Source organism: Ctenopharyngodon idella, chromosome 7, assembly GCF_019924925.1.
Source record: "Ctenopharyngodon idella isolate HZGC_01 chromosome 7, HZGC01, whole genome shotgun sequence".
Classification (NCBI taxonomy): Eukaryota; Metazoa; Chordata; class Actinopteri; order Cypriniformes; family Xenocyprididae; genus Ctenopharyngodon; species Ctenopharyngodon idella.
Genome location: NC_067226.1, coordinates 14,019,243 through 14,032,788, shown reverse-complemented (window position 1 = coordinate 14,032,788; position 13,546 = coordinate 14,019,243). Strand labels below are relative to the sequence as shown.

At 37.5% G+C, this 13,546-nt stretch overlaps 1 protein-coding gene across 1 annotated transcript; it reads left to right on the top strand.

The window, feature by feature from the left end:
* The first annotated feature begins 308 nt into the window (after window positions 1-308).
* Window positions 309-12,070, top strand: abcf2b (ATP-binding cassette, sub-family F (GCN20), member 2b). The gene is made up of 15 exons (XM_051899258.1): window positions 309-472; window positions 1,485-1,640; window positions 5,004-5,216; window positions 6,284-6,466; window positions 6,673-6,844; window positions 7,246-7,341; window positions 7,578-7,680; window positions 8,189-8,284; window positions 8,431-8,550; window positions 8,934-9,023; window positions 10,420-10,530; window positions 10,633-10,695; window positions 10,951-11,079; window positions 11,190-11,393; window positions 11,526-12,070. Exons 2-15 carry the CDS (start codon window positions 1,487-1,489, stop codon window positions 11,640-11,642), a joined length of 1,851 nt encoding a protein of 616 aa, XP_051755218.1. The 5' UTR covers window positions 309-472; window positions 1,485-1,486; the 3' UTR covers window positions 11,643-12,070.
* The last annotated feature ends 1,476 nt before the right edge of the window (window positions 12,071-13,546 follow it).

Below are 13,546 nucleotides of genomic sequence, written 5' to 3'. Positions count from 1 at the left end.
TGTATGTTTTTAATGTAACCTTACTGCACAATTTGGTCAGTTCAAGAATAATTAATGCAATTGTATATTGTTTATTTGAAAGAATTAAAAGTGCAGTTTCGTGTTTATCCTTGTATTGTTCAACTGGTTGATATGGGATTTAGAAAGTAATTAGTAATAATCCAATACTTTTTAGAGATATTAATTAGTACAGTAATATAACTACACAGTTGAAGATGTAATTAGTAGCTAGCAATGAATTACTTTTTTATTAGAGTAACTTGCCCAACACTGGTCATGAGACTTTAAGCTTTTATTACGCAGTTACAGCATGTATTCCTCAGAGTGGTGAAGCGTGGCTCGTCTCACCAGCAGGCGGTGATCTGCTCTTCACCAAATACGGTCACTGCGCGCTGAGTGTGCGCGAGCCGCGGCTGCCAGTGCCTGTCCGGGCGCGTGTCAGAGACCTGCGCGCTTAGCTCCTCTCGGAAAGGTATGTCTATTAATCACCTTATTTTTTTACTCTGTTTCAGCCTGCAAATATCTTCTTGAAACTAGCATTACGTATATGAGACATAAATATACTGTAAGTGAGGTAATATCCAGCGAGTACAGTTTGTGTTTGAGCTGAAAGCCGGGCCCTGAACGCCTCCTGCTGTCATTTCAATATGTCACCGATGCCTAGTATAACCCTTGATACAAATTAAGCCATACACGACTGTACATTTATCTATTTTATATAAAATTGTGAACTCCACAATTCTGAAATGGAGACCTCACTAAAGCGCTATAGTTGGCTAACAAGGCCCTATGCCGGTGTTTTGTCATAATATATATGTATTATATATGATTTTGTAATTCATATGATTTTGATTTGGGTTATTAAAACTGCGAGGATGTTTACTTGAAGTCATTGTATAATGCTTAAATTGCTACGTGTTTTAAAGGGCTGTTGTTTTTTTGTTTTTTTGTTTTTTAAATAGTTAGCCTAGCCCGTCTGGGTTGAATAGCGGTGTGGCATGTAAAGTTAAGCTGCAGTGACACTCGCCTCGCTCACATGTACATGATTCATTTTCGTAAACTGCCACAATTTAAGGTCATATCAGCCTCTAAAAAAACATTCGGAGTACTGGCCGAGACGTTCATTTACTAAAAATGATTACCTAAGCCATTGGAAACTGTATGTGGGTTTGAAATGAACCCAAAAACAGCAGCCAAGTTCTGGGTTTTTAAAATGAGCAGTATTTGTCTGGTTAATGCATTGCACAGAGTAGTGAAAAACCTTATAAACCGCTTTATATGAAGAATGTCCTTATATAAATTCACAAACCACTGTTTATCAGGATAATTGCTATTGATTTACAGTATGTCCAGTCATGTGAGGTCAACTTATTGTATCAGTTTTTATCTTTGTGTAGTAGGACGGTAATTTAAAAACGAGTTCATGTGAGTATGAAAATATTATAATGTTTGATTTTGAACTTCGAGGTTATTGTACTCCACAGCCATGCCCTCAGATCTTGCTAAGAAGAAGGCTGCAAAGAAGAAGGAGGCTGCCAAAGCTCGACAGCGTGCGAAAAAGCATGATGAGGTGAACGGAGAAGGAGAGCTTCCGGACAGCCAAGTGAATGGTGCAGTAACTAATGGGGAGGCAAATGGAGGTGTGTTTATTAAATGCTGCCTAAAGTTAAATGAGAGAAAGAGACGTTTAGACAACTGATTATTCACCCACCCGGTGCACTTCCAACATTTTGACAGTTCACACTCATATAAGGCCCTTGACAGAGTCAGACTCATTTACATATAACATATAATTTACTTGACATTTTACTGAATACCAGCTGTGAATGATTTATGTACAATAACGCAGGCCTGGTTCCAGAATCAAATCACTGAGGGTGCTTCTGAAATTAGTGAGGGTGTTCTAGTAAAGTGCAGATGTAATGTGTAAGCAACGGCTCCACCATAATAGCTTTTTAGTGATCTTTTGTAATCACTAAAAAGCTGTAACTCATCTCAGTTATATGTGTCTCTACTGCACAATTTGTGTCTTACATCATGTTTGTCTACACTTTGTTAATGAGAGGCTTCGTGAGTGTGCAAACTCAGCCCTGAACAAAAACTCTGGCATCTTTTTCTGGTGAGCGGATTCTAACTACCTTAAACACCCCTGATTGGCCATTGCGTTCAAGAGATCAGCTAACATGCCTGTGATTGGCTACATTGCTCACCGCTGCAAAATCATGTTGTAAATAGAAACATTTGACATTCACCAGAGCGCAAACACAAATACGCACTGGAGCGTTTACCAAATCTGTTTTGCCAATATGATATCGTTACAGTATCAACTGAGGGTGCTCTTGCTTGCGTTTGAGGGTGCTTAGCAGAACCGTTGAACCAGGCCTGCAATAACGTTTATACAGGTGCTGGTCATATAATTAGAATATCATCAAAAAGTTGATTTATTTCACTAATTCCATTTAAAAAGTGAAACTTGTATATTATATTCATTCATTACACACAGACTGATATATTTCAAATGTTTATTTCTTTTAATTTTGATGATTATAACTGACAACTAAGGAAAATCCCAAATTCAGTATCTCAGAAAATTAGAATATTACTTAAGACCAATACAAAGAAAGGATTTTTAGAAATCTTGGCCAACTGAAAAGTATGAACATGAAACGTATGAGCATGTACAGCACTCAATATTTAGTTGGGGCTCCTTTTGCCTGAATTACTGCAGCAATGCGGCGTGGCATGGAGTCGATCAGTCTGTGGCACTGCTCAGGTGTTATAAGAGCCCAGGTTGCTGTGATAGTGGCCTTCAGCTCTTCTGCATTGTTGGGTCTGGCATATCGCATCTTCCTCTTCACAATACCCCATAGATTTTCTATGGGGTTAAGGTCAGGCGAGTTTGCTGGCCAATTAAGAACAGGGATACCATGGTCCTTAAACCAGGTACTGGTAGCTTTGGCACTGTGTGCAGGTGCCAAGTCCTGTTGAAAAATGAAATCTGCATCTCCATAAAGTTGGTCAGCAGCAGGAAGCATGAAGTGCTCTAAAACTTCCTGGTATACAGCTGCGTTGACCTTGGACCTCAGAAAACACAGTTGACCAACACCAGCAGATGACATGGCACCCCAAACCATCACTGACTGTGGAAACTTTACACTGGACCTCAAGCAACGTGGACTGTGTGCCTCTCCTCTCTTCCTCCAGACTCTGGGACCATGATTTCCAAAGGAAATGCAAAATTCCTTTGGAACCACTCAGCAGCAGTCCAGTCCTTTTTGTCTTTAGCCCAGGCGAGACGCTTCTGACGCTGTCTGTTGTTCAAGAGTGGCTTGACACAAGGAATGCGACAGCTGAAACCCATGTCTTGCATACGTCTGTGTGTAGTGGTTCTTGAAGCACTGACTCCAGCTGCAGTCCACTCTTTGTGAATCTCCCCCACATTTTTGAATGGGTTTTTTTTTCACAATCCTCTCCAGGGTGCGGTTATCCCTATTGCTTGTACACTTTTTTCTACCACATCTTTTCCTTCCCTTCGCCTCTCTATTAATGTGCTTGGACACAGAGCTCTGTGAACAGCCAGCCTCTTTTGCAATGACCTTTTGTGTCTTGCCCTCCTTGTGCAAGGTGTCAATGGTCGTCTTTTGGACAACTGTCAAGTCAGCAGTCTTCCCCATGATTGTGTAGCCTACAGAACTAGACTGAGAGACCATTTAAAGACCTTTGCAGGTGTTTTGAGTTAATTAGCTGATTAGAGTGTGGCACCAGGTGTCTTCAATATCGAACCTTTTCACAATATTCTAATTTTCTGAGATACTGAATTTGGGATTTTCCTTAGTTGTCAGTTGTAATCATCAAAATTAAAAGAAATAAACATTTGAAATATATCAGTCTGTGTGTAATGAATGAATATAATATACAAGTTTCACTTTTTGAATGGAATTAGTGAAATAAATCAACTTTTTGATGATATTCTAATTATATGACCAGCACCTGTATATGAACGTTATAAGGCGGGGTGCCCAATCCTGTTCCTGGAGATATACCTTCCTGCAAAGTTCAGCTCCAGCCTTTATCAAACACAATTGAACCAGCTAATTAAGATATTCAGGAGTGCTTGATAATTACAGACAGGTGTGTTGGATCAGGGTTGGATCTAGTCTACTCTGAAGGTAGGTAGCTCTCCAGGAACAGGATTGGACACACCTCTTCTAATGTGTGCAGTTATTTTCCAGTAAAAGCACAGCTATAAATGTCTGTCGTCTGCATTAAAGTTCCTGATCACTTCGCCCAATTTTTTCCTTTATTTCAAAGGTCCTTACAACCTATATAGCAATATGAAAATGAACCACAAAGACGCTGACCAGGAAAACAATGTGGTAAAATGACAAACAATTTCCATGTTTTTCCCTCTAAATTTCTTTTTATTATCTATAGAAAGCATGCTTTCTTTTTCCCGCTATCTACAGCCAGAAACATACGCACGCACAGAAGGTTGTTGTCAGTGCTGCCCCGTGATTGACTTTTTTGATCAATTCACATGCAACTGAAAAACTACATGACATTTCTCAGTACAAAGAGAGTAACGTCGCTGTTTTTAAGCAGTTAAACTTACATCTTCGCTATTAGTCGAGATGCTGCTACAGAACACTGTTGAGAGCCGCATAGACTCAGGTAGTTCACACACGCTTTATCTCTTTCTCTCTAATTAGCAACGGAGGCTTGGGATGAGATGTGTAAGAAATTAGTCCTATACACAAGAGAGTTTTAAGGGCAAAAATGTAACAAATGTGTTGAAATAAAACATCTAAACCATGTTTTGAGGTTTGGTAACAGTAGTATAAGAACATTGACTCTGTGCTAAATAATGCGCATTACCAACTCGGGTGTGCATTATTTTTCAGTTATTCAATGACTCGTCGTCAATTATTTTTTACGTGACAAATAATTTTTTCTTTAAAACAAGCTTTATAAGCTTTGTTCTCCTCTTTCACTTGTGTCCGTAGATGTCGCCGCTCTGGCTAAGGAGCTGGATGAGTTTGAGATGCGTAAGATGGAGGCACGGGCAGTGACTGGCGTCCTGGCCTCCCATCCCAACAGCACTGATGTTCACATCAGCAGTCTGTCACTCACCTTTCATGGCCAAGAGTTACTGAGCGATACAAGCCTGGAGCTCAACTCCGGCCGGCGCTACGGTCTCATTGGCCTCAACGGCACAGGTATGAAAGTTAAATGACATTGGGGCTGATACTTCCATTGCTTCTCAAGCTTTGTATTAGAGATGCACCGGTCGATCGGCCATAAATCTTTTTTTTTTTTTTTTGAGTGTTTGGCCGATCTCTATTCTGGACTTGCGCACAAACGGCATTGCATTAATTTCCCAGAATGTAATTTATGTGGAAATATTACAAACTCTGTAAACAGGATGTTAATGCAGGCCAGAGACAGGACACGCTGAAGACGGATGCAAAGAAGAGAACACAGATGCTCCAGCAGAGCAAATACTGTACCAGGCACAGCAAGCTCATGCTTCACGATGCTTAAAATGTAGAAGAAAATATAAATGTCAAATTAGAGATGGTGGTTTATATGAATGTATCTCTCAAGTGAACTGACTGTCTTCAGAAAAGTTTTGATGACATTATCTTTTTCTCTTACCTCCGTATAAAGTGTATATATCGGTTAAAGCGTATAAAGCTATAAAGGGTATAGCTTTGTGTATATTGATACCCAAAGAAACCGCTGTTGTTCCATAAGCACCACTTACTGTCAGAGAGTGCATTTGCATTTTCATTCAGTCTGTCTGCTGCCTTATGTAGCATCATTTCACAAATCTGAAGTCAGACTGTTCTGTTTTTGTTTTAAATCTTTAAATTATACAATCTAATTTAAATCAAAAGCAACTGCTCATGCTACATGTGTGTAGCATCTTTGTTGAAATCTGTTTGTGTTTTCTTCTAATTTCAAATGACTACAGATATTTTTTGTTCAAGGCCAGTTTGGCCTTTTATAGAGCAAATAAACAACAAATAAATTTGCTTAAATGGAGAAAAAAGATATGTATCCGGTACCTGAATCGGCAATGAAAATTCATAATCGGTGCATCCCTACTTTGTACATAGACCTGTGTGTAAAAGTTTGCATGATTTTGCAGCATAGCTGGGGAAGCCTCATGCTACCATGACATTTACCATAACCTATTAATAATCAAAAAATTCTCGTAAGCAAATACAATGAGAGGTTAGGGACATCTATGAATGGGAATGTTCTTGAACACTCTTTGTAGGCAAGTCCATGCTCCTGTCTGCTATTGGCCATCGAGAAGTTCCCATCCCAGAACACATAGACATCTACCACCTCACACGTGAGATGGCCCCTAGTGAGAAAACAGCACTGCAGTGTGTTATGGAGGTTGATGAAGAGAGAATAAAGCTAGAAAAGGAGGCTGAGCGATTGGCTCATGAGGACTGTGAGTTACACACATATTTCATTAATTTGTCCACGTTGCATCATATACCCACATGCATCAGGTTTTTGCTATTTGTAATATGTTACAAACCTGGCCATTCAACTCTTATCTTTGGTTAAACAATATATATATATATGTATATGTATAACCAATGATATACATTATTATTCCATGGCTTATTTTCTCTGCTCTTCTCTTTCCTACAGCTGAGTGTGAGAAGCTGATGGAGATCTATGAGCGTTTGGAGGAGTTGGACGCAGACAAAGCTGAAGTTCGAGCCTCACGAATCCTCTTTGGACTGGGTTTCACCCCTTCTATGCAGAAAAAAAAACTGAAAGATTTCAGTGGAGGCTGGAGGATGCGTGTGTCCCTTGCCAGGTATGAAAATGGCCTTTAAATGTTTTTTTTCAGTGTCAGAATGGAATTATCTGTATATACTTGTAGAAGTAGTGTTGGAAAATGTTTTAAAAAATGGATAAGAATATGATTTTGTTCATCCTTCTGTTAAACGTCAGTCCGTCAGTCTTTCTGCAGAATGCAGTTTGTTGTTAATTTTGTAAAAACTTCAAACATTAACATTTTCCTAGTTAATTTCATTCAAAGTATTATATTTTCATTAAAATGAAGCTCATTTCATGGATCTGATCGGTCATCTTCACTTAATGAGTGGATGAAAATCATCTCTGGTCAAATTATAGTTTACCAATTTAATGTATACACAAATAACAGTGCATGTCCTACATTCTTAAGTCTCCCTTTGTCTAATTTCCCTCTTTCAGAGCTCTGTTCATAAAGCCCTTCATGCTGTTGTTAGATGAACCTACTAACCACCTGGATTTGGATGCCTGTGTGTGGCTGGAAGAAGAACTTAAGTCGTGAGCACTGTTTTCACCGTTCATTAGATTTTCTAGTGTGCCAATAATTAAACGTGATGGTAATTTTCATGCACAGAAACTGCTTAAAAATAAAAAAATGAAATGTCAAAAAGTTTCATGCAAGACAAATGCCTTGGAATTGTAGCCTAAGTTGACAAGGTGATGTTTTTTAAAACAAGATATTTTTAAAAAGAATGTTTTTCTTATGATGTCTAACAGCTTTTTTTTTCTTTCAGTTTTAAGCGAATCCTTGTACTCATTTCACATTCTCAAGACTTTCTCAATGGTGTGTGCACAAACATCATTCATCTCCACCAGAGGAAGCTCAAGTACTACACTGTGAGTGCTGTAACACAGTGTTTTGTTTTTACTCAGCCTCGCTCTAAACTGAATGACTTTCCTTTTTTTCTATGGAACATAAAAGAAAGTATTTTGAGAAATGTCTTAATGTTTTTTGTCAACACAATGGAAATGGAAATATTTTCTTTTATGTTCCACAGGTGAAAGAAATTCATACAGGTTTGGAACAACATGAGGGCATTAATGAAAACGATGACAGAATTTTAATTTTTAAGTGTAAACTGAGAGACTCATAAATGAAGCCCCATCAATGTTTAGGAGGTTTGATGCAAAAGTTTTGCTGTCTCCAAAAATCTGTATTGCTATGTACTTGAAAGCCTTAAAAGGCCTGAAATCTGATGCTTTTATTACTCTTGCTAATTATGAACTGTTGCTGGTCCCAAGTCATGTTTACTGGCACACTCCTCATATATTGACAGTAGCAAATGTACAGTATGAAAGCGGTAAAGTGTGTGCTGTATGTATAAAAAAAAAGGTTTGTTTTTAGGGTAACTATGACCAGTATGTGAAGACCAGGGAGGAACTGGAGGAAAACCAGATGAAGCGGTACAACTGGGAGCAGGACCAGATAGCTCACATGAAGGTGAAATGGCACAACGTTATTGCTCTGTTTGAACTGCACTTTCTCTACTTTCATCTTTCTTTTATTGCACTGTTGCCACAGAAATATTCACCAGAGGTGTGCCATTGCAAAAATAATGTGAAACTTGCTCCTTTCATCTCCTGTAGAACTATATTGCCCGTTTTGGTCACGGCTCTGCAAAGCTAGCCCGTCAGGCTCAAAGCAAAGAAAAAACACTACAGAAAATGGTGGCCTCTGGCCTAACCGCTCGTGTCGTGAACGACAAGGTTTGTCACACAAACAAGCACACATCAACACTCAGACACTGTAGCATTCTTGCATGTCATTTTCCCTTACCCAACACCTGTTATCGGCATAAAGCATCAGTTTAGAAATGCTCACTTGTTCAGTTGACCAATGCAATGACCAAGACAAAAGAACTGAAAAATGAGAACCATTTAGACAGAAAAAAAAAAAAAAAAAAACACTTTTTTTATTTATTTATTTTTTTGATTCTGTAATTTATTAAACAGTTTACTAGGCAGACATTTGCTGTGGTGACAATTAACAGCTTAAGCCTTGGGCTCTAGATGGCACTGAGTTTTCTTTTAAAGATGAAATCATTGTCAGGTGTTTATCAGAGTTTTTTTACCACACTTTTATCCTTCAGACCTTGTCGTTTTATTTTCCACCTTGTGGGAAGATCCCGCCTCCTGTCATCATGGTGCAGAATGTCAGCTTCAGATACTCCAGTGACACAGTGAGTCAACGGCTTGTTGCTAGCTCATTGCTAGTTTAATGTCTGTTTGGGATATTCATTTTTGTTTAGCACACCTATTGTATGCTGTCATCTGCAGTTCTATGTTGTTCTTAAGTTTCAATAAGCGTTCTAATTCTATGAGAATAGTGAAGTACACACCACGGCCATAATGATAACTCTACAAAGGAACAATATTATTGGAATCATTTTCAGGATGAGTTTTTTTCCAGCTGATGAACAATAAAAACATTGACTACCAATCAGAATCCACTCGACTTTAAAGAGCTCAAGCATTTAAGCAGCAGAAGACGTAACTGCAGAGCATACTTATAATAAACAGAATGTTATTGTGCATTGGTGTGGACGCTACAATAGTTATTGTTATAGTTATTCTTGGTAAAAATTAGCATTTAGACTGAAAAACAGTGGTACACGCAAATATATACACTACCGTTCAAAAGTTTGGGATCGGTAAGATATTTAATGTTTTTAAAGAAGTTTCGTCTGCTCACCAAGGCTGCATTTATTTAATTAAAAATACAGTAAAAACAGTAATATTGTGAAATATTATTACAATTTAAAATAACTGTTTTCTATTTGAATATATTTTACAAAGTAATTTATTCCTGTGATGGCAGCGCTGAATTTTCAGCATCATTACTCCAGTCTTCAGTGTCACATGATCCTTCAGAAATCATTCTGATATGCTGCTCAAGAAACATTTCTTATTATTATCAATGTTGAAAACATTTGTGTACTTTTTTTCAGGATTCCTTGATGGCAAGAACAGCATTTATCTAAAATACAAAGCTTTTGTAACATTATACACTACCGTTCAAAAGTTTGGGGTCAGTAAGAATTTTTTTTTTTTTAAAGAAATTAAAGAAATTAATACTTTTATTCAGCGAGGATGCATTCAATCGATCAAAAGTGACAGTAAAGACATTTATAATGTTACAAAAGATTATATTTCAAATAAACACTGTTCTTTTGAACTTTCTATTCATCAAAGAATCCTGAGAAAAAAAAAATATTGTACACAAATTTTTTGTGCAATTGCACACATTAAATGTTTCTTGAGCAGCAAATTTAGAATCATATTAGAATTATTTCTGAAAGATCATGTGACATGAATACTGGACAAATGCTGAAAATTCAGCTTTGCATCACAGGAATAAATTACTTTGTAAAATATATTCAAATAGAAAACAGTTTTTTAAAATTGATTGTAATAATATTTCACAATATTACTGTTATTACTGTATTTTTAATTAATTAAATGCAGCTTTGTTGAGCAGAAGAAACTTCTTTTAAAAACATTAAAAATCTTAGTGATCCCAAACTTTTGAGTGGTAGTGTATTATGAAATTGTTTATTTTTATTTACTTTTTCACAGCATTTTATTTATAAGAACTTGGAGTTTGGCATTGACCTGGACACACGAGTTGCGCTTGTGGGTCCCAATGGGGCAGGGAAGTCCACACTTCTCAAGCTACTAATGGGAGAGGTCAGTTATGAAAAACAGATTGATTTGACAGTTAAATGTCTTCTTCTGAAAAGTGTATCAGTTTTAAAGTCATTAGCTGGCTTGTGTTTTTGTCTCTCGCAGCTTCTCCCCACAGACGGAATGATAAGAAAGCATTCACATGTCAAGATTGGCAGGTATCACCAGGTACCGTATTCATAGAAATACTGAGTATGATTAGTTGACTTACTACTTGTGTTGTTCTTGCCAGTTTCATAATATTAATATGTCTTAGATATCTATGTATATATATAGACAGATATAAATTCCTTTGTTACAGTTCTGAAAGCTAAATATAGTCAAAATATTTGCATTTCTTCATAATTTGACATAAGCGCATACATTTTAAATACTGGCAAATGTTTGTACAGTAAGTGCTCTTGAATTGTGTTTGTCCTGCAGCATCTGACTGAGCAGCTAGAGCTTGACCTGTCTCCTCTGGAGTACATGATGAAGTGTTTCCCAGAAATCAAAGAGAAAGAGGAGATGAGGAAGATTATTGGACGTTACGGTCTGACAGGGAAGCAGCAGGTATGTGTGTGGTTGTGTTTAATGTGCAGGGGTGTTAACATAAGTACTACATTCTTTTGAACGCTGTGCTTATTTTTTTTTGTTTTATCTGTCATATCCCTCCGACACAGGTCAGTCCCATCAGGAACTTGTCAGATGGCCAGAAGTGTCGGGTGTGTTTCGCCTGGCTCGCATGGCAGAATCCCCACATGCTGTTTCTGGATGAGCCAACTAATCACTTGGACATTGAGACAATTGATGCTTTGGCTGAGGCCATCAGTGAGTTTGAGGGAGGAATGATGCTAGTTAGCCACGACTTCAGACTTATTCAGCAGGTATGTCTTATACTACAAAGCCAGTAAATGGATCAGATCACATTATTAGTATATCTAATTAATAGTATTCATTTTTTACATTCGACTGTGATCTGGATTGTGATGGATGACTTTTTTTTTATCTCATTCTAGGTGGCTCAGGAAATTTGGGTTTGTGAGAAGCAGACCATCACCAAATGGAACGGGGACATTTTGGCTTACAAAGAGCACTTGAAATCAAAAATTGACAGACAGACTCATGATATTTAAAAATCCATGAGCTGGACAGACAAACTTTTCCATCATGGATTGTTTACCCTCCTCTATTTCCCAGATGTGCATGACTGATGGAATCAGACAGTGAACCCCAGTTTCTTAGCTGTTGATGTGGATTGCATTCCATTATACTGTCATCTAGGATTGTTGACGACTTCTTCAAGAGCGATCATTAAGCGTTCCCTGGTCTTATATCTTTTAATGCACCTCTCATTTCCCAGAATCAGCGAGTCTGTTTTATTTAATATTGTAAAGGCAATAATGGTTTATTGGAATAAATAGATTCAATTATGTTGGTGCAGAACAGTAGAAAACATCACTGTATTCAGAAAGCAATTTTCAGAATATCCTACATCAAAACATTATGTACAGTGTTCATACCAAAATAATGAATGTAGGCATAAAATACCATTTTAAACTGAGCCGTGTGATGTGTGAATAATGCATACATGTGAATGCACGTACACTTGGAACAACAAAGCATGCTGCTTAGACCTTCCTCTGTTACCATTCTGTGACATTATTTAGGCAAAAGCTGTGTGGAGAAAACACTACATCAGGCAAAACTGTGTTCTGTTGAGATAGCTTTGCTTGTATCTGTGAAGAGAATCATATTGTAGCTTAGCAAAACACAAGCTGATGCAATATCATGGTTTCTAAATATTTTGAAATAGTTACTCAAAGTACACTATATTATGTGCAAATGCACAAATATGTTCATGTTGTGCAATGTTACATTTATCAGTTTATCAGTTCATGTTACATTTATCAGTTCTTGTGAGCAGCAACACCCTTTCCTTCATAAAATACCACGTCATGCAGGTTTCAGTTGTTAGGAAATGTTCCTGCCCACACTGTGTGTGAGTGTTTATTTCTCTCTTTCTTGGCCATACTTTGGGGACAAATTTTGTAAAGATTTTCTTTGCTAAATCTGATAAGACCCTCTTTCTGGGAACATCCTCCCCATTTAGATGGGTAAACGTGCATATTTTCAACTGTCTCCAGTCTTGTGGTTGCACATCTGCATCTTGTTTCTGTCTTTCTGCAGCACTCAGTATGTTTCACACTATATTCATTTGTTAGCTTATATTATAAGAGGAGTGTGGGGTGTTTGATTGGGAGGATGAGGGTGATGTGCATTATCCTCCACATACACCCTCACATCCACACAAACTACTATAGCTTCCCCAAAGCTTTTAGACTATATGTTAGGACTTGATAAGATTAAAACTGTATGGACACCAAGTATGACTCCCTCCTACACTGCTGTACAAATTTGAGCCTTTTTCAACAGTATACAATCCTTTAAACAATCTCTAAAAAAAAAAAAAAAAAATGCTATATAATAGTAGTAGCAGATGCCTCAACTCTTATCTCTAGTGTTTATCTACTTCCATCTTTTCACAACGTTTGCTGTAGTCGCTATGTGACCAAAAAAAAAAAAAAAATAGTGGACTTGATTTGAAAAAGCTAAATGGTCATAAAAATAGGCACACTTCTGTTGTTCGTGGTCAAAAATGACTGCCATAGGAAATGAATGGAAAATATGTGTGTGTAATTTGTGTGTACAATCTACAAATCAGCCACGATGCAAAAAGAAAAAAAAAATGGCGCAATGAAGGGGTGACACTCTAAAATAGCAAGATTACAAAACAGACACCCACTCAAACACACACACACACTCACACACAACACACTATTATACACACACAAATAAACTGCTGTGGCTGTAACAATATGGCGAAATTGAGCCAGTCAGCCAGAAGACTCAAATAAGAGGTTATAATCAGGTTGATCAAGCTCTGATAAAGCATTTCTGGTCATTTTGGTTACATTTTGTTGAATATCGAAGTTATGTGTAACAAAATGTCTTTCTCTGTGTTCAGGTTTGACTGTAG